Genomic DNA, 21638 nt, shown 5'->3' with positions numbered 1-21638 from the left:
GGGAATTGTTTATCGGCCGCGGTGAAATTACGGTGATTCTCGTGTTCTTCTTGTTCCTTGGCGTTCGTACGCGAGAACGGCCACATGCAACGACGTTAATGGGCTCGCGCGTGTTCGGCGCGTTGATGCTTATCGATCACCGCCCCGCTGGCCGTGTAAGCGGGCGTTAATTTCAAAAGATGCTTTAACGCGCCCCCCGCCCCCTACGACACTTTGTAATAACGCGCCTCCTAATAGCTCTATTTCAGCGGAAATCGTGGGTATTTTATCGCGGCAGTTGCGTGTCGCAGTGGTTTGCTTGCTTTTAAAAATGGGGTGATATCCTCGGGTCGCAGTCCAGGGAAATAACAAAGGGTTGGCAAGTAGTTCGGTCGCAGTTACCATAAACTTTATACTACGATGGGCGATTGAATGCGGAATATCTGGCGTGAACATGAAAGCCAAATGGCCCAAATAGAATCAGTGTGGTGTACCGCGGTTTGCATTCGTAAAAGCCTTAAAGCTCCGTTGAAAATCGAAAGTAGAAAGCTAATTCCCTCCCCCGCCAGTCGAGGAGGATCGTCCTCCCTAGAGGCTCCCCTGGAAAAACTGCGACCGAGGGTCAGAGAAGGACCATCCGGCCGAGCGTTATCGAAGCGCATCGGCTGCAGCGCTACCGTCCTCGGCGCAAGGATAATCCCAGGACAGGCAATTTGTTAATTGCGTTGTTGGAGGCAGGGACTCTCAGCTGGCCGGGGCTTTGAAACGGCCGCCATGAACGGGGCTTGTTAGCAGTAAACAACAATAATAATCTCGCTGATAACCCCATTACGCGGCCGCGGCCTGGGCAGCCAGGCAGATTCACGGATCGCAGGTAGCCGGGTAATTAAATCAGAAGCCAATCAGCCGTTGGTTCATTCGATTAATGGGCATCGGCGAAAGCTGCTTCATTTGCCGCCATTCGAGCGGGCGATTTATTTTGTTCTCAGGACACGTCCGCGAATCGCTACCTCGGCGAGCAGGAAACGCCAGCGAAGGAGGGACCTACGTGTTCCGAAGGAAATATCGCGACTGCTATCACGAGAGCGAGCTTAATCCCGGGCCTCCGCTCCGCCGATGCGAAACAGTCGGCTATTGACCGGTGAAAGCTTCTGCCAGCTGTAGAAGACACCTTTAAGTGGCTGCAGCTTTCTACCGCACGTCCTAAATCTACCTCTTCCGCATCCAGGAGCGCGCGACGCCAGGTCCGAGGACCAGGCGAGTGCCTTGCCACTCGTTTGTCAAACGCGGACGGCACCCAAGGCTCTCCCGTCGCAGTGGTTCGGAAATATTTCAGGGCCCCGCGAAATAGCAACGCTTTGTATCGCGGGAGGGTGGAAGCACAAGTTGCAGCCGCGAGACGCGCGGCTCCAGCGGAGAAAGCGGACGAGAACTGCCGCGGGACGGTGGAATAAAAAGTCCAGCACGGAAGATGTAGCGTATCCATCGGGCGGAGCACGTCGCGGGGGTGCAGAAGCAGATGATATCACGTCCACGGATTTCCTTGCATTAAGGGAATATTTCCTGTTTGTGCCCGCTCTCCTTCACGTCGTCCCGGATTCGCCGCGTCCCCGTCGCGTCTGCATTCCCGCGTTTCTATAGATCACCAACGGCTGCTCTCTTCCGGCGTGCGCTCACTTCCGGCCACGGTGGCCTTTACTACCCCTGTGGAATCTTGCAATCGCGAATTCCTGCACGGACGCGAACGCCCCCGACGGAACAGCTTTACGGATTGTTTCCACTTGGCCACCCCCCCCCCTCTCCCACTTAGGTCTCTCCATTTTCTTACCACCCCCTCTGTTTATTCCGTCTATTTTTCTTCTCCTTAATATCCCCTCTCCCCGGCAATCTTGCGCCGCCCCCATTCCCTTTGCTTTTTTTATTTCGCGGCCACCTTCTCCTAATCTGCATTACCCCGTTTTTCCTCCCTTTGTTGTTTATACTCCGCACCACTTTAGTGGCACTCCGCTGCTGCGCCACTTTCTTACCCCCGGCGGGACTTTATTTTCCGCGGCGCCGCTTAATTCTAGCAGTATTTTTATTCGTCGTGCGCGCGACGCGGACAATGGCTGGTACGTGCAATTTCCTTCGCCGGTTCAAATTGGGTCAATAACGCTGTCTCGAGAACAAGTTCAACAATCGAGGGAAGTTGCGTTAACGCCGGAGACACTCGGCGTTAATTTTCAAAATTCCTCCGAGGGAGGCGGAGGGAAATTGTAAACAACAAACTTCCGTGGGAGACTGTTGAACTCCGATTAGTTTCCTACCCCGATTCTACGAAACCCTCCAACCGTTCCGCGTTCCCGTCTCATTTTATGTTTTATCTCTATTTATTCATCCGCTTCTTCCCCTTCTTCTTAATATCCCCCTCTGTTGCTCTTACCCGTCATTTCTACTTCTTATCCGCATTGCTTTCGACCTCCCCACTTTCGGTTCATTGTCCGCCCCTTCCCCCAGCTGTTCCCGCCGCCCCATCCTCCATCTTCATTTCCGCGAAAGAGATTCAACGCGCGCCGCGGCCGTCCTCGTCGCGCGGGGGATGGAACTGGGGCAGCGTGCACGCATCGCGAAAATTTCGCATTTATCTAGAGACGCGGCAGCGTCTCGACGCCAAGCACAGGAAAGAAAGTACAGAAAAGACACCCTGTACAGAAAAGACGCCAAGTATTTGACTTCCAGGCCGCGGACATCTAGGCAAATGTCTAGATGTTACGTTTTATCTTCACATTATCAAAATGTCCGTGATATGGGTAATGGAATGTATGAACACAGCATTTCAGCTGTGTATATGTAGTTCTGTCATCTTAGGCGCAGTTGGAAAGCACTTTTATGTACTCGTAGCTCATTTTCATTTCAAATCTTTTTTTTATATTCTAATTATTATTATCTTCTATTATCTTGTGATTTATTTGATTTCATGTACTTGGCGCAAATTTTTTACTTTTTTTTAAGTTTTTTTTTATGGGGATTTTCGTTTACCGAGATCAGTGCTGTTCGAGGAAATATAAGAATCGCAAGGGAGCCTCTCAGGGGTGGTTCTTCGTTTATCTATTATTCCCAGTCCCACGAGCTGCCGCCTACAATCAGCATCTATTGATCGAAGCTTACAAGAAACAATTATCCAGTTTCGAAAAAATTCTTCCCTTCGAACACTGTACCAACGAAAGCAACATTTCGCAAGCCTAAGGGAGGAACGAAGGAAAATACTATCGATCGGGGGGGTACCCCCATGGTCTTTCTAATTAGCAAATTAATTAACGCCCCCCCCCTCCCTGTTTATCGTTTCTCTTTCGCCGTCTCCGAAACTCTAGTGAATTCATCGCAGTGGCCGCGCGGCGCTTTGTCGACTCGTTGCCAACATAATTGCGGGGGAATATTAATTATACCTTACAAAAGCTTCGCCCGTCGCTTGTCCCCGCATTTTCACGAGAAGAAACACTCTGGATCGGGACTTTTCCTGTTTTCAGGATGCACCGCGCGATGCTTTTGTTTCGGGACGGGGGTTGGTCCCGTCTCGCGTCGCAACGGGGCTCCGGGCAATATTTGAACAGAAACACAGCCTTCTTCCTAGGATTATTAATTAATGCTCGCACCGTTAACGCACAAAGTGACAGTGGAGCACGGCTTTCGATTAATTAAACGCGATTATACGTTCTCGCCCCACCTCGCGTCCTCCCCTGTCTGTACAGTCACGAAATGTCGTTTCATTAGCCAGCACCCTCTTTACAGAAACTACCCTCTGGCTACAGAGCTTCGATGCCTGCCTGGGAACTTTGATTTTTGCTAATTAATGCTCTTTGCCTGGCACTGTCGATATTCACTCGCGAAGGATATCATCTGCACAGATTTCAACCCCCCCAGAATGGCATCCGCAACCGCGCGGTCGCGGTGGATGCTGCGGAGGGGTGGACGCGTTGTTGCTGGTCCCGTGGCGGTGGATTCATTGGCCAACGTTACGGTGGAAGGATATTTAACTTGGTCGATGTCGGCGGCACCACAGCCGCGGCACCTTTGTTTATAGGAATCGTGAATCCGAATTTATTCAGACGACTTGCGACTCTCGGCCATGGTGACTTGTGACTTCTGCACACCGCGTCGCGCGAAATAAACGGAAACAATAGTGGAAATCCAATATGTAATCGCGTCTAACCTGAATGACAGTCGCCAGAGGACTCTTGTTGGCTGGATAGTCGAGGCTGTCCCGGTGCGCCCAAGCCAGTGGCTCGTAGGTGCTGTGATTCGCCTGAAAAATGGTCCAGTCACCGCCAGGAAGTGGTCCCCAGGCTGTTTCCCCGGATCTAGTTAATCGGAGAATGGGGGAGGCCGCGTTCAGCTGAGCATCCTGCGGGACAAAGAGCGATTTCATTTTGTCGGCCGCTCGAAGACTCGGACACGGTCGACTACCCGATGCTTTGTTTCATTAGTTTTTCCCTGAATTGGCACGGGGGCAGGCAGCGGGAGAGTGGTCGGAAATTAGTTTCCCCGATCTGACTCCATTACCCCGTCGGAGGGCTCGCGAGCGCGAGGATCCGAGGGGAAATTTCAATTTTCATTCGGAAATTACGAGGTCCGCGAGCCTTCGAACTTAAGTCTACTGACCTTCAGTCTAAGATTAGTGTGCACGAACAGGGGGAAGCCCTTGAGCTGTGCGCCGACGAGGCTCTCCTCGCCGGACGGCGCGAAACCCACGATGCCAACCGAGTATTCCCGGCAGTATTTGTCCAGCAACTCGCGGTTCCATTTGTCCATCTGCAGGTACTTGTTCAGGTTCTCGAATATCAGCACCCCGTAACGGCCTTTGTCGAGGTTCGTCAGCACGGGCAGGGATTTGCCGGCAACCTCCAGTTTGTACCTGAAAGCGTTACGGTGTTATCGTTAGTTAAAATAACACCGATCTCCAGCGTTGCGTTCTGAGAAAAGAAACGAGGAGTTAGGGGAGGGTTGCCTGTATCGTACCACTTAAGACATTTTGCGTTATATTTCATATTTGGTACTAATTTGCACGCGAATGACTATTGGATATTGTAGCCTGATCTTTTAGGCACCTACTATTATACGCTTAACCTTTTGTTCAGAACAAATTAATTTGTTATTAATCTTTCTGTCACATACTGTAAAAGGTACGATTTAGGCAACTGGTCTGCTAAATCGTGCCTCCACTAAAAATAGTATCAATAAGAAATAGAGAAGACAATATTCAACATAAAGTAATGACTATTATATAGTTACGTATACATATGTATATGAATCACGCACAGGCCGCAATAACCTATCTGTATGATATATGTACATAACTTATATAACATACGAGTTGTAAAATTCTACTGGTACGATTTTGGAAACGTGATCGATTTATTTATAAATATCAATTTAAACTTTATAATGTATGTAGTTAAAATGAATGTAAAATATTCTACATTAAACCCGCTTTTAGAAAAATACAAAAATACAGGATAAAATTGCATTGTTTGATTATTATCAGCTAAAATAAACTGGTAGAAAGTTACATCAATCATACCTGATTTTTAAATCTTTATTGCACGCAGAAAATAGAGTGTAAGCTCAAAATGTTTTGTTTCTATTTCTTATTTCGCATTTACTTGATATTTTTATCATCAGATGTCGTTTATATTCATTAATCCCTGAGAAATTGATAAGGTACGATTTAGGTGACCAGTACGATAGTGGCAACTCTCCCCCATATTTTGCGAAATTCAGTGAGCCCGACCACCGAAGAAAGAATCCTATCTATTATATAATACAGATACCAAGAACTTCACTCGTTCGAAAAACTTTGCCAAGCAATCCCCCAGCAAGAACAACAATCGACAGGTGAATTGATAAGAAATTCCCTGCGCTTTTACGAGCGACGTCCCAGTGTCAACGATCCTCGATAGGTTTCCCCCGCTGCAGGATTACGAGGAGCGGAAAGAGGCACAAGAACTTCCTTAAACTTCCTCCATAGACGGTTTTTATTCTCCCGGCTAGATTATGTAATAAAGCAAGCATCGTTCCGTAGTTTAACGTGCTCCTCCGAATGGAATAAACGTCCCTCTTGTGTTTTATCACCCCATTCCCCCCCGCGACCCTCGTCATGCCGCGGCGACTGTCTCGCGGCGAATATTTCGACGAGCCGAGGAAACGAGCCCGTCGACGGCTCGCCGCAGCAATTGCAACCAGCCCCGCGTCGCGGTGCCCGATATTTAAAACGGGGACGGTGGTAAATAGAAGGGAAAAAATTGAATATCGATAAGGGGGACGCGGGCGAGCCGCGAGTCGTTATTGTTAAACGATAAAACAAGGACACTTTTATCGAAATCCCATTTACGCGGCATCTGAAACTGTTCCGCGGGAATAATAAAGCAATTACAAGCGAAACGTACTGTTACATCTCGCCCCCCGCCGTTCCTTCCCACCCTTTACACCCCTTCTTAATAACGTTCGAATTCAGTCCATCGAGCCCGGTTTCCCCCGCCGTCCAATGCCAATGGAATATCAGGATTTTTATTTAACCCATCGCGAGCAAGGGTAGCCGCCTTTTTATTCGGGCTCCGCGCCCGATAAAATGACTTTATCGCCGGAATAAACCGACAAGCTTCGCCCACGCGGACCGAGGATTTCGACCCGTGTTTCATTGCGTCGCAAAGAAGAGGCCAGGATTTCGAATTTATGGGGAGCCGCGGGTCGAAAACGATTTACGGCGGCGAGAACGCGCCAATTGGTTGTCGGGCTCCTGGGTTACTTTTCGAATGCTTGATAAGAGCCCAGGCTCCATGCTTTTAAAAATCGGTTCTGCTGATGCTGCGAATAGGAAAGTGTTACTTCACAATTTCAAAACGTTTTCTTTAATGCAACGCGCTCGAGAAGTGAAACGCGAATGAGGGGAATAAGGGAAGCCCCCGGAGGAATTTCCTTCGCCCCCCTCGCCCTCCCAGCGAACGTAACTTAGACACGCCAAATCAGAAAGACCCCCGAAAATTATGAAGTTGTTTTCCCAAGAGGGCACCGGCGGAGCTTTCCAGGTTTCGGGGGTAGAGGGTGGAGGTCGAGGTTGGCACACGTCGCGCCGAATTTACGAGGAGAGTGCGACTTCTTTGGAACACGCCCCGCGGGTAAATTATTTCCCCACGGAGCTACCATTGCCTCCTAACGTTGTTCTCGCAGTGTATACGAGCTCGAACGAGCGAGAATAGTTTCTTACAAGGGAGCTGGACGATTCTCGTGACCGATATCTTGCTCGATATCTCCACGCGTAACAGAGAAGATCGACGCGCTAATTGCTCTCTAATTTCTAGCGGAGGAAACTCTTCCTTTCCCGATCCTCTTTGATCGTCCCAAATTGTATCATCCTTCGACTTCCCTTCAATTAAATACTCGAAGCTTCGTTAACGATAGTGCGAGGTTGCAGGTTTACAGCGAACTCGGGATAGGGAGTAATCACGCTCAGACACCAATCAGCTGCACCATTTAATCAGAAATGTAATTTCAACAAGGTTCTCCGCTTATCGAGTCCACGCACACAGGCCGGCGACCGTGGCGGGTGTATGAACCGTGAAAGGTATTAATATGTTTCATACCGGCGGGAAAATGGGAAATATTAATGGCGACGTCCGGGCGGCAACGGACTTTTAATTAATGCCGAATGCATTAATTCGCACGATTAAACATTTACACGTTGTAATAGCGGGAATAATGCAGCGCGGAAAGTTGGCTGTTTAAAAGGCAACGCCCCCGGGGGGCCGCTGCTGATTGACCCGCGTTTTTAATCGAAACATCACAGTTTCTGAGAGATTAACGGGGGTTGACTGTGTGCTTTTTAATTACCCGCACCGCCCCTCCACTATCGTCGCGATTACTCGAGTTGACCTACTCAATTATCACGGCAATTACGTGTCATGTTTGGAGCAACATGCAGTACTGTAAATAAGCAGTGCGATGTAACAGTCACGTTTGCCAGGGGCATTTGTAGCCAGTGAAACCAAATCTTTTCACCCCCGCTACTGCACGTCACACGTGTACTGGATAAAATTTACATACTCGGTTATCAGTCGCGTGAGTGCTTCAATGTTCGACCACTATATATTCCATCGAAGAAGTTCAAGTTTGAGGGGAAACGAAGAGTAAAGGGTCGGCTGACTGATCGTTGACTCGATCACTTATTCCACGTCGCGATTCATAAATGGATGTCAATAATTCAAGGGGGGTGAATCTGCACACCGAGACAAGTAAAGAATGCTATATAAACGTGCATCGTACATGGTATAGTTTCTGAGTTCTACAGGATAAAAGGAAATGCTTCAACTGCCTGCCTTATTATTGAGTATTCCACTTGCTGGGAAGTACCAGGCTTGTACGAACCACTTCAAATTCATTTCTTAGTTTTCTGCACTTGATCGATGTTAATAATTCAAAATACAGATATAATAATTTAAAATACAAATTCGATCCAAAGTTAAAGTTCCTTGGTGCAAGGGGCGACATCGATCGAAGGAGACACGAAGGAAGAATTACCATGCACTGGAAGAGGCTCGGTCCAAAGCTAATCCGATCCGTGAGCGATTCGAAACGGTAGATTCGAGCCTGGCCGTCGCGATTCACATACGCGTCTTGAATTTAAAAGCGCATCGTCCTGGCAAAGTCCGAGCGCAGTCGGTGTTGTTCGACAGCAGTTCCCAGGCATTCAGGATTTCGCGTGTTGTTTCTGTCGGGCATTGCGAGGGAGCCCTGCTGGCCGATGCACCCCCTGGGCTGGGAAAAAGTTTCTCTCGAAAATAACTCTTCGTAGGCAGGCTTAAGCCTCCCCCACGCGTCAGTGTTTTCGTTGAAGGATCCTAAGAAGCACCCCTCAGCATCGTGGAATATCGAACGGACCAGGGAGTACCTGAATCTTTCATCCCCGAGTATTTCCATCGATCTGAACTTAATACGATTTGTGTCCTCGATCGTGGACTTCTTTAAATTTAATATTTCACAAACGTGCGAGTCGCTGGGGCGCGAGATTGTTAGCCTCTTGAAGGATCGACTTTCCATCAATGAAAAAGTTTCCTTACCGAGTAGTTAACCGGAATTATTCAACGTGCTTTTCATACACTTCCACGGGATTTTCAGCGATTTTAAGTCGGATTGGAATATTTCTTCGAACATCGAAGACAATCAGCTTTGTCACCTGCTCTGCCGACAGGCTGGAAACAAATGCCATCGCTTCCCATTCCAACCTCGATTCCGCGGCCTCGAATGCCGCGGCCCTTCACCTTAATCGCGTTAACTTCATCATCCCCTTGACGTTTAAACGATCGTTGCGCCGCGATTCACGAGGAGCGCCGCTCGAGCAACAGTCCAACGCGGTATCAACAGTTTACGGTCGCGTGTCACGGCAGAAAATTGCAGTTAACTAATGAATGAATGCCAGATAATTCAGCGGAGTAATCGGCTCGATAATTGGCGGCGGGCCATTAACGACTGTCCCGGCAATTTACCGAGCTAACGAACTGTCATAACGAACCCTCTCCGCCATGGCTCTTTTGTTCTTGACCGTCCAATTGGCTGGCATCGGCAATTGCGCCAGCCTGCGCTACTTGGTACGCGTGCACGGATCTGCAAAAGGATCCTTATATCGATCCAATCGCCGGCTGAAAAACGCGTGCCCGCAATTAGGGATGTTTAGCAGTCAGCATTCGCCACCCTCCAGTCCTCCCTAACGAGAACTACATCTCTGCATCCATTCTGCTGCGACTGGAGGGCAAAATGCTGCGATAACTTCGATCCATTCAGCTCCAATTGCCCCTGGAAGATTTTAACTAGGTGTGTCCAGTGGTCTCACAGGGTGTTAATTATATTTTTATAGCGGAAGCATCAGGTAGATTTCAAGTGGAAGCTTGTGTTATTATTAAAATTGGTCAGTACACGGCCCGATTGTCATAAGAATAGTAACGAGTAATAAGAATTTTGCGGCGCGAGTGGTGGTGCAGTTTAAACGAGCGGCAACAATTCGTCGACGTAAAGTAACCGTGAAACACGGTCGTGTGAAGTCCTGCAGGGTAATAATACCGTGAACTTCAAACAACACCGTGGAAAACACTCGAGCCAAGACTCTCGATGGGGGGAGAAGAATTAATGCAAGCTGGGATGCTTTAGCGAGAATGAAATTATTACTGTTCACTCGAAACTGTTCCCGTTACGGCGCATATTTACCGCGATTTCGTATTAATAACCAGTGGCAGGTGAAAGTAGACAAGTTTCAGGCAACTTGGGCGCAGCATCGCTAACGAAGTTCCGTTGCTTCGCGATCCTCGGGCGTCGTCCACCGGAGGTTGTCGTAGGAGCAATTTGCCCGATAGTCTGGCAACGTGAAGCGCAAATTTCACTTACAGTATTTTTCGAATCGAAGAAACTTCCGCGAGTCTCCGGCCAGCCAGCAATTGCCGAGGAACGAAGGAAGAGGGATACTAAAGCTAACAGAGGTAATGAAGAATTAAAGCAGCATAAAAGGGATACTCGCAAGAAGATGGGGCAAGAATCTGAGATGCAAACTGAAGTCAAGAAAGAAACGTCGCGCGGAGTGAAGAGTAGAAGAGAATAGAACAAGTGGGCACGAAGGATTACTAGAAGACAGTGAAACGGGGAATAAGATTAAAGAGGTGAAAGAAAATGCTCGTGAAGCGGCGGGATATGGCTAGAGAGAGGTTTCCAAGCAGAGCGCTCAAGAAAAGAGGAACAGAAGGCGAGGAGGAGGAATCAATGAAGCTTCCAGACCCTGGGACGAAGAAGAAGAAGAGGAGGAAGACTAGCCGCTGTTCCGGCGTGGAGTGTCGTAGAAGAAGGTGGGCAAACACGATTTACTCCCAACACTCGGAAAAGGACTTATCATCCTGGCTGGCAGTGTCCTTCCAGCGGTGAAGGAGGCTGGAGGAGCGAGCCAGACGGGGCAAACGAGCAAAGTCTTCGTCAAGAGGATTTGCAGGAAGTGTATCCCGCGGAATGAAGAAAGATGGCAAAGGATGAGCGGGGGAATAAGGAAATACGGTCTGACTCGACCGAGCCGAGGCTTGTAAGACTAAAAAAAGGAGAAGACCCTTTTAAAACTCTGACGTATGAAAGCCGAGGGGCGCGACCCTGCTGGACTGCTCCTACAGAGTTCCTTCTGACATCGAGGTATCGGGGACTGTTGATCCTTCCACGTCGCTCAACGCGGTCCCTAAGTCTGCGACGCGAGATTCCTTCAACTTCAAAACGTTGATCGCACAAGGCATTCTTCCTCGCCTGTCAATCCTGCCAGGTGCTAACTTGAATCTAGGGCGAACCTGGGTGGGTGCCAACAGCGCACCGTTTAGAGACTCACAACCTGGGCCCGTTAGTGGATAGATTCCTCGAATACAAGTCTAACACTCCAGGTGTTATATTACTCCCCCTTCGTGTTGTTTCGCAGAACAATTCCAGAATTAGATTCCCAGGTGCACGAAATGATCAGTCCCCAATTCGTTCGACGTTTCCACACAGAAGCCCACATCCGAAGGAGCGTTAATTCCTCCAACAATTTGCGATTCTACGGTGTCTGTCTGTGACCAGTGAGCCCAAAACCTCGGCGAATCACATCCACGCGTCGTCCATCTCATTGGAACGGAATCTAATTCGAGGGGCTCCAGCAGGACGGCGCCATTGTGCTCGTTGACGACAGAAGGACTCGGATTCGCTTATTGTCGAGATCCTCGCGAATTCCCCGCCGCCTCTATGCTCGTATATTTATTCTTTTGTGTCCGGGAAGGAGCTGAAAGGGGAATAAAAACGCTCGCGCGCGGATCCGCCGACCATTTCCCGGCGATCTCCGTGCCGCGGACACGTTGATGATCCTTATCAGGGGGGGTAAAAATCCAATTATAAAGTGAAATGGATCCCACCCCTCGGGGGCGGAGGGAACTGCTGCGAGAGCTTGGATCCAGAGTTTAGAGGCTCGATGACCGTGGTCTTTCGCCCCCTGGTCCTTGCGCTTTCCAAGGAATTATTTTAAATCCTTAGAGCGACCTCGGGGCAAATCGGCCCACCCCGGATGATAATTTACTTTCCACCTAAAAGAATTTACCCGCCGCGCTTGCCGCGCTTTCGTTCCTAACGAGTCCGCCTTTCACTTCTAACGGGCAAGAAATTATTCAATTCCCCGTCACACAAAAGGCAGAAAAATACGAGCACTTAAATCCCCCGCGAACTACGGACGTCATGCCCGAAAGTTTATCCATTAACAAACACCGCGCACGTCTGCCACGATTCCAAGATTTAAACCGGTGGAAAGACAAAAGGGGCCGTTCCACCAGGTCCCACGCGACCCTTAATCCTCAAGGAGGATGAATTTTTTTTCATTAGCGCCGGACGCAAGGGTGGAAAGCACGCCCGCCTCCCGTTTTTTTTTTCAACGAGCTCGAGCCGTGAATAGCGTTTAATATACGTATATCACCCAATTCCGCGGAGATTGATCGCGACGAAGAATGCGGGTGTTCGTGAATGTTTCGCGGCGGGTGGAACGCCGAAAGAATTCACAGCCGCCTAGATAATCATCTTTAATTAGTCCAGCCGGGGCGTAATTTTTCGGGGGACGTCCGGTGGATATTCCGGCCGAGGAGAATTTGTTCCTTCCACCGGTTTATTCTGTGGAGAGCCTAGGTTATCCTCGGGACGAGCACGCGTGCGTGTTTCCCTTCGGGATAAACGACGGAGAAGAAGCTGGTGAAACCACTCCCCTGTGCTTTCGGGATTTTCTTAGCCCCTCTCGGGATGCTTCTCGTCCTCGGGGGGACACGCGACAAAAATGGAAAGTTCGCGGGTTGGCGAGATTAAAAGGGGGATCTGAATCGTAAAACAACGCGGCGGCAGGGAGGGGCTCCATATCGTGAAAGATTTAGGATTTTCCAGGGTGGCAGATTCTCTTCTCTCTATTTATTTCGTTCGCCTCGAAATTTGTGGCGCTCATAAATAGCGGGGGCGCGCGTGATCAACAGTGGCGCGTCAGAATCGCGGCGACTAATTTATAGAGGGCGATAACGGAGGAAGAACGACGTGTTTGCTAAACAATTGAAGTAGCTGACGGTAGTCTCCATTTTTATAGCAGAACTGGTCTATTCGATGGGTAGGAGGGAAAACGAGGAATGCCCATTTTTCGTGACTTTGCGATTTTGGAACAAAACACGGAATGTCCCCAGTCTTTGTCTAAGCATAAGCTTTTGTCGTCCAGGTGATACAAGAAATTATGATAAGGGAATGGACATCCTTCCTGCGAGAGAAATTTGATAACGGATGCCCCCATTCAGCGTGTCAAGCAAATGCGAATATTACGTGATATTTTTTATCGAACCGTCTATATATAACGGCTGTTGATTGAGTAATTTCACCTCCATTAAAAAACGAGGCGAGGCAGCAGTAGAAAGAGGAGAGTTCAAACTTCCCAACAGAGCATACACAGAACTCCTATCTATTTCAAAAGCAAAACGAAGATCTCATGGTATCAAACAGATTTGTGGTCCTCGGGGTCAGTGATTTTATATGACACTGTCTCGTGCATAACAAGTAAATGAGGAACAAAATATCTGATAATTAATAAAATGAATGGCTTTCCTTGTTCTGATAATAATAAAAGTGGAAATTTCTTATTTTGTTTTAGTATGCTGTCCTGTCCAAATTTGAAACAATATTAAAATACTGTAAAACAATTATTACTTTATTGCTTATTTATTCTGACAACTAATTAGGGTATAAGCTTCGTGTTATGAAGAATGCAGGTAAATTCGTTGAACCTTGTTTTATTGCTGATGGATTAAAGTATTGAAACTCAATTTTCTCGATAAACCTGTTTCGCGACATTCCCTGTTTTATTCCTACTTTCTTCTCCCTACTCTTTATCATTCTTCTCGCAGAAGGTTCACTAGTAATGATTCCAAAGCAAAACAATTGGTAATTGTACGAATTTACACAGTTCTCCTTATCAGATCCCTTCACGAACGAACTACACCGTATTCGTGCGTTCATCCTTACTGCACAGTAGAAAGGCGGTTTGGAAAAACTTGTCACGCTACTGGGAACAATGAAACCACGTGGTTAGACAGACACTCGCAGAGCTTACAAATGACGAGGTAGCTGGCTGGCCGAGCGTTTATCGACGATGATGCAAATCACGTAACGTTATGAGAAATGGCTCGAACCGATGACCGGGGACAGCTAATCGATAGTCGTATTTCGGGAGCGTAACAGGGGGGGAAAGCAGATTTACGAGGAGCTTTTTTCACCAGGGGGGGGGGATGAAATTTCGCGCGGCTCTCCTTTTGTCCGGGGGCGCTAAATGAAGGCAATATTTTCTGCGGCGCGAAAATTGAGACGCGTCGGACGGTGTTGCCGATCGTCGGCGATCGAGATGGGTATCGGGTTCACTGTTAACCGTCAGTGGCACGGTGATCTATGATCGCTCTCTTCTTGCACGAAAATATCAAGAGATTCTATCGGGTGGTCCGCTCTTTTGTGAAATCATAAATGTGGGCAGGTGCCACTGCTTTTGTGCGAGGTAAATCGTTCCGACGGAAACGATATCGCCGTTAAATGACGCACTCGACTGAAACGTTCGGGCAAGATAAACAGCGGCGATTCGTAATTCCACGTCCCGTGTTTGAGCACTGTATTTTATTTGCCCGATAAACTAATTGGCTGCGATTCATTTTCCATGATATATGAATTTGTTACGCATAAGAATGAGCCGTCGATTTATCGGCGGATCATGTATTTGCTGTTTATTCTAGACCCCCGGTTCTCATTTGCTTACTGCTTAATTGCGACGTACTTTTGATACGCGACATTATTCCGAGCTCCAAAAGGCGAGGTAAAGTATTCGCGACGAATTGCCGTAAGTTGATTCCGTATTCCGCAGAGACCTGTTGAAAGCTGCCCAGTTCGAGAACATGTAGGAGCCGAGTGAATGGCCTGCTTTGAAATGCAATAATAACGTAATTCTAATAAGCTATTGTTCTTCGGGGCAACGTACGTCGACCGAAACCCCTTCGAGTTGCAACCACTTCACGTAATACTCTTCACTGAATAGTAAACAGAGCATGTTCCGTTGCGTAAGCTTCATCGATAATGCTGCGAGCTTAACGATAATTACGTTAATAATTCCATTCATTCCCTGTATATCCTACTAAACAGCAGAAGAACGGGAATACTCGTCTATTCTGATTTTGAACAAACCCCTGTTACCCAACACACACGCGCCGCGCTATATCTCTCACGAAAGTCTAAATCGTGCTCCCCTGGATTCACCGAACCAGATATAATTCAACAAATTGGCGACGAAATGGTGTTCTCCGCGGGAAATCGAGATGAAAACCCCATCCCCGCGCTTACGGATATTCATTCATTTGCAAATCAACGTTACAGAACTCCAGACCCCCAAGTATCCCCCCATTCATGCACTCCAAAAAGAGTGGAGCTCTCTGAAGAGGCGAAGAATAAACGCGATACGCTCGATGCACCGCCGCGTTTTCCCTTTCCACGGCGGAATGCAAATCGAACAGAACAGAACACGGGGGCGGATGAGGGGCGCGAGGGGGGACAGTTTAAAACCCGTGGTTGACGAGACTGCGAATTAGTGCCGGGGGGAAACGTTGTCGAACCGACAACTACGTAGCCGCCACGGAGTTAATGAGATTCGGGCGCAGATGAAAGGCCCTTGGACGAACGTGGAATTAATGGAATTGTCGCGCGGCGAAGCTTCGAATCGATTCGCCGCCCCCCGCGTCTCCGCCGAGCGGCGCATTCGATTCCGCTGAACGCGTGCCACCGGGGCTTTTCCTTCGTTACGCTCGAATATGTCGATCGATTAGCGAACTCTGTGGGAGCCCGAAACGATTCCACGCCGTCGCCGGTGCGTCGCCCCTACGTGATTTGCATCCCCATCGATAGACGCTAAGGGAGGAATGATAACGTTCCACCGACAGCGAGGGGTGGGAATCTTGGTCAATTAATGGCCCAACTATGGCCCTTGACGAGGAGTGTTTAACTAATGACAGCGCTCTATATTCCTGGCCCCATTACTCTTTCGTTTTGCGATTTGAACAAGTGCCACTTGATTGCGTGTATCGAGGCAGAATTGATATGCACACTGAGACCTCGGGAGAGGAATATTGTTTCTACTGTCACGGTTCCCTCCTCCATTTAATATTCGCTGCTTCATTCACCATAGAGCTGGCGGTCCCCGAAGGTCGCTAAGAATCCCCCGATCCTCTTCCACGAATTTCCCAAATGCTGCCGGAGAAATCGACGCCCCATGAATATTACAGATACGCACGAGCGCCTGGAAGGGGCAGGGCATCGCGCACGAAACAGAGGGCCGCACCTAGGGGCAGGAATTTTCCTTTATGAATAATTCCCGGTGTCCCTTGGTGCGTTCGTTCAGCCTCCAACAGCCGGAGAACGCGCCCCGGTAATCCAGAAGACGGCTGCGCCTCTGTCCAGGTACGCCGTAGCCGGGGGGCGTCGATCATCCATTTCGTTTCCCGTGCGGCTGGATCTCATCGAAATTCGCTCGGCGTGCCTGTCCCCGAGGAGCGGCGAGGGTGCAAATGGGCTTTAAGAGGGTTTATACACCTTCCCGCGCTGAAACATTGACGCCCTCTTGGTCCCTGCAGCGAAGGCCAGGGGCTGCGCAAATTTCTGCACCCCCTATTGTCTGGCTTCTTTCCTCTTGTCTCACGGCAGAGTCCTCGCGAGAGTATCGACCGATGTATTATGCTTCTTGTTCTATTCGAAATTCATCCCCCTCGGCTGAACATTCCCGTGGAACGCCTGCGACAACGGTGGAAGCTAAGGTTCGCTGGTTACTTAGAATTCTCGTGTATTTAGGAGCACTGGCGCACTCGGGATTTAATCTTGGGGGCTGCCGAGTTGAAGGAATACAAATATTTTTTAATGCGAATTCAATAAAATTCAGTAGGTGATTAGAATTTTTTTTTTAAAGAATAAAATCCAGTTTTCCTTTCTTTTTACAAAGCTCTTGAATCACTTCGGTCGTGGTCACATTAAACTATTACCTTTTTCTTTTGGGGTGCCAGGGTCCTTTGGCACCCCCTCTGAGCGCGCCACTGTTTATGAGCGAATAAGTCGTTGCCCTCTTGAATTTCAAGAATTTTAAAAGTCTTCATGACTCTCGAATGTGTATAAGCTACTCCAGGTATTTCTCTGTTTAATACCAGCAACTTTTATTACGGCAACTTGTTTATTAGTTGAAACGCAACGGAGATACTCGAACTTATGCTTCTCCAGGCGCGCAGCAACGTTGAAGACTTCCATAAAACGCAGGGAAAACGTCGCGGAGCGGGCATACCGTAAAAATTTCCGCCCTTCGTTAAGCCAGACGTTATTTTTCCCCTCGGGAGGAGAAATACGACTTCCAGGAGGGTTGGATCGCACGCGTGGATGTTTCTTTGTCTCTAAGGGCTCGAGTAACGAGAGGACGATGTGCCTTCGGGGCTGTTCAACGCTCGTTCCTCTGTATCGCGTTATTTTTTTCCGCTGTCCAAATAGAATTCGAGGGGAAAGGGAGTCGGGTGTAACACGGGTGCTCGGACACGGCGGATAATTACTCTCCAAGGTGGTGAACGCGTCGTTTAAAATGGTCAGGGTTGGAACTACCCCCTTGTTCGGGGATGTGATCCTGGCGAGGACCTTATTATCCCGTCCCTGCTCGCAGTTCGACCCCTCTGAAGAGGGCTGGCTTTCGAGGGGGTGCCAGAGGGCCTCGGCTCGTTCGCGACTCAATGAAAGTCGTCGAGAGGGGGTGAAAATCCCTGAAAAGATGGGGACGAAGGTGGCTCCAGCGTTACTGTAATTCTTTTGCACCCTCCGGCAGGGGTGGCCTTGAAATCGCAACTTTGTCAACTTGAAGAACTGGCAAACTTCGAGCATTGCGACAGAAATCTTTCTTAGAAATTTCCCATTCTTCAAGTATCCCGTTCATATACCGCTCGAGACTATTTTTTACCGAATATATGACTGTATAAACTGAAACATAAATGCCCCATAAAAATGCATATACAATCTTCTTAAAAATCATGTAAGAAGCAAATAAGACAGAGAAACGAATTTGAGTACAGGAAATTTATATACAGCTTTGGAAAACTCATAACGAGAATAAAGTTTGTCGCCTTCTTAAATTTCAAACCATACACCATCTTCTGTCTAACTAATAATCGATAATTTAAAACAATACCATCTACGTATCAGATGATACACTATTTACTTTGCATGAATTTCGTTTAACTTTTCGCGAGATCGATCGGCAAAAAATAGTGCGCAGCAGTCTAACTAGTACTACTCAGCTGCATTCCGAACCCTTTCCACCCTACACAAGGGATCGCAGGAAACGCCGAGCGAAATTTCACGTGGGTGCGCCAGAACGGCGTCGATCTTAAATTCAACTAATTTGAAAGCAGTCCACTTGGCGTCGCCGTGAAAATAAACTCCTGATATAGTCCGCCAGTGAAAGTATCTCTTAATGTCTCGACACTCTCGACCCTCGACACCGTCCAAGAAACTGCCGAGCAAGAGAACGATAACGTCGACGTTGATTTTTGCGAATGCCGCCTGCGACCACTCGCCGTTTCCTACGCGTAGATCCTAATAGAGGGGCAGGGAGTAGGCGATGATAGCGCGAAGAGAGGAGGAAGGAGAAAGCAGCGAAAATAAGGGAAGAGGAAGGAAACGCGGTGAAGCAAATTCACTCACGTTTACGACGGTGGCGTTCTACTTGCGTGAAACTTAATTTCCATCTAACCAGTTCCCCCGGAGAAGTAATTTCTCCCCGTCACCTTAGAATTGAAATACCACTCTTAAATTAGAGTTAGCCCGAATTATGGCGGTCGTTGTGGCATCGCCAGGGAAGAGTCGCGGCTCGGATGGAAAACTTGATTTTCTAATTAACCGCTCGCCACCCCGACGCGAGCGTAACGAAACGAAACCGCGACACCTTGAAGTTCCGTGAGAAATAGTTCGCCGCCGGGATAATAACACTAATGATTCTGTATATTCTTGAATATGACGCGGCGTTCCGCGCGGGAATCTTGTCTGTCTCAGGCCGCAGCTTTTGTTGATATTCAATTACCCAGTCAATTAATTCCGTTTCCCGGCGTACGCCACTGCCGCCGTTGATTAATTATGGGGCCAACAAAGGGGGGGGGGGCAGAAAATAAGCTGCAAGTTACTCCCGCCGGGAACAATGGATTAAAATGAAACGAAGTTCGTAAACACTCGATGGAAACGCTTTCCACGTCCCTGATCCGAATTGGCTCTGATATCGCGTAAATGGGCACGGGAACGAATTATGTTGTACAGGATCGAAAGACTCTTAACAGCGATCGATTTTCAATTTTTCGCCAGCTTCCTCGCCTCCTAAATTTATCGCAGAAATTGCTCGGCCAGAGGCTCGTTTAATCTCAATTTAATCTCGCGACACTCGATGTAACTCGCAATATCGTTGCTCTTGACTTCTGCCCCGCCGTTTCAGGCTTATCAAATTATTCTTCGCAACTTGTTGTCGCTTTCTGACAGGCCAATTGCCGCCTTTGTAAATCAGTGCATATATACAGACACGTGTTTGATATCTGAATGTAGAAGGACACTCTTGATAGTTATCGATTCAACTACACCTGATTTCACTCTATTCAACTAAATTTTCTCGGAGCAAATGAAATTTTTGAACGCTTTCGTGCGACGGTAACCCTTCAGGGTGAGAGCAACGATGACTGTGTCAAGTTCGATTCTACGTTTATCGATGACGTTCGACGAAAATTAGGTCAGAGATGGAGGAACATTTGCATCGAACACCCAAGACGCGAAAAGTTTCAACGCCATAAAGCCATTTGAATGGACGCTTCTCTATTTCCAGTAGTACAGCTCGAGCACCATCGCTGTTTAACTTTCTAATTAGCCCACCCCTCCGGAGCTCCAAAGAATCGTGATTAAACAAAATCGCGATATCCTTGGAAGTTTCTTCCAACAACTTCCCTCCTCCCCTAAGGGATTTAGGCATTCAAAACCGGAAATGCCCCACTTAACCGACCACCGTGCGAGAATAATTCTAAAGTGCCACCCTTAAGTCACTGTTTACTCTGGCTATAGCAGTCGTTTTTCTCCGTTTCCATGGAGCTTCAGGTCCGCAGCGAATAATTCCCCCCGACTGGAGAAACGGTCCAACCAAGAGTTCCCCGACCTGTGACTTCGGGGAGCTTTTCTCTAAACATTTCGCTCGCACACACCCTCAGCGCTCCCTGGCTTACACAATAAATTATTGAAATACACAAGCAATCAAATCTTCCATTAAAACCTGAGGCACTTTCTCGATTTTAATCCGTCCACGACACTTCCAAGGAAACGGGGGGTGAAGGAAACAGGGGTAGCGCAGCAGGGCCCTTTCGAACGTCGGCCTATTTGCTACTGACTTTGCATCGCGTGTCTTTAGAGAGAGGTGAACAGAGCAGCTTCGAGCCGGCGCTTACGAGTCGACGTTTCGCAGCTACGAAATTACGTATTCCCGGGAAAGTTGCTTTCCACGGAGAGTTGGCAGGCCCTGTGGCAATTCGAGATCTTGATGGACAGTCGTAAACCTTTCCAGCGCTTGGAAATAATGATCGGAATTCTTCGTTTCCTAGCACCAGCGACTGGCATCGTTGCCAGTTCCTCCGAGGGTATGAACTCCGTAAAAATTTAGATAAAAGCCACTTACGTGGGGGCTGAAGCAGAGTCTTTACTCCGCCATCGAATGCAGGCGAATAATCGCCCCTTAAGTGCATCGAGGTAATACAAAGAATTCACGAAAATCCTAAAGCCAGCCCCGGCGGTATGAACTTCGATCGTAAACGCTTGGAGGGTAGGAAGCGGGGTGTCTTAAACTCCACACTACGATTGACCTTGCAAATGGGGACTTAAGGCTGATACCGTTGGAATAAATTTAAGGGAAGTTCGGTGGGAAGGGGGCGCAGTCGAAGTCGCGAAGAATAAGTCGTCGGTTTACTCAGCGCGGCGAGTTAGAATTGTAAATAGCCTGCTTCGTTAGATTCCGAAGTACTTCAGAAGCACAGCAAACAGTCACTCCTACAATCCATTCCGCCCCTTCGCGAATCATTAGGATGTACATTTAGTCGCCGCGTTTCCTACATAATCTTTAGCAATTGAATTCAGCCCCTCGCCAACTGGAAAAACCGACACCTCGGCAGCGTCCCCGCTGGCCACCTCCCCTACGAGCCGTCCCTAGTTACCCGAAATTGCTTCCCCCGGAAGTGGTCAGGAGCAGTTTCGCCCGAAGTAAGCCCGCGGTGTCTCCACCCGAGCCAGTTCGATTTATACTCCCGATTGTTGTTACAGACAATTCCCGGTTATCTGGACCCGCGGGAGGGGCTGGGTTGGTCTTTAGTCAAAGACAAAGACCCCGTGGATCCACGGGGGGTGGTAGGCGCGCCAGGGTTGAGTCGGTCGGTGGCGTTGAATGGAGGTCGATAAGAGGGCCACTCGAACGTGGCGAGGAGGAGGATAACGGGCTGGGATAGCAAAAAGGGGATAATATTCGACGTGGATGGCCCCGTTGGGAGGGATCGGGGTGT

At 48.5% G+C, this 21638-nt stretch overlaps 1 protein-coding gene across 1 annotated transcript in view; it reads right to left on the bottom strand.

Annotated features, from left to right (window-relative positions):
- The window catches only part of Sfl (N-deacetylase and N-sulfotransferase sfl), a 66033-nt gene that overhangs the window by 8065 nt on the left and 36330 nt on the right, over nt 1-21638 (bottom strand). Inside the window, exons 4-5 of the mRNA XM_076829374.1 lie at nt 4618-4870; nt 4169-4360 (exon numbers count right to left, since the gene is read on the bottom strand). Coding sequence (XP_076685489.1) covers nt 4169-4360; nt 4618-4870 — 445 coding nt within the window. The remainder of the gene's footprint in view (nt 1-4168; nt 4361-4617; nt 4871-21638) is intronic.

The sequence above is a fragment of the Andrena cerasifolii genome, chromosome 16 (genome assembly GCF_050908995.1).
Source record: "Andrena cerasifolii isolate SP2316 chromosome 16, iyAndCera1_principal, whole genome shotgun sequence".
Lineage (NCBI taxonomy): Eukaryota > Metazoa > Arthropoda > Insecta > Hymenoptera > Andrenidae > Andrena > Andrena cerasifolii.
The sequence above is the reverse complement of the archived record's forward strand: the minus strand, read 5'-3'. Positions and strand labels throughout refer to the sequence as shown.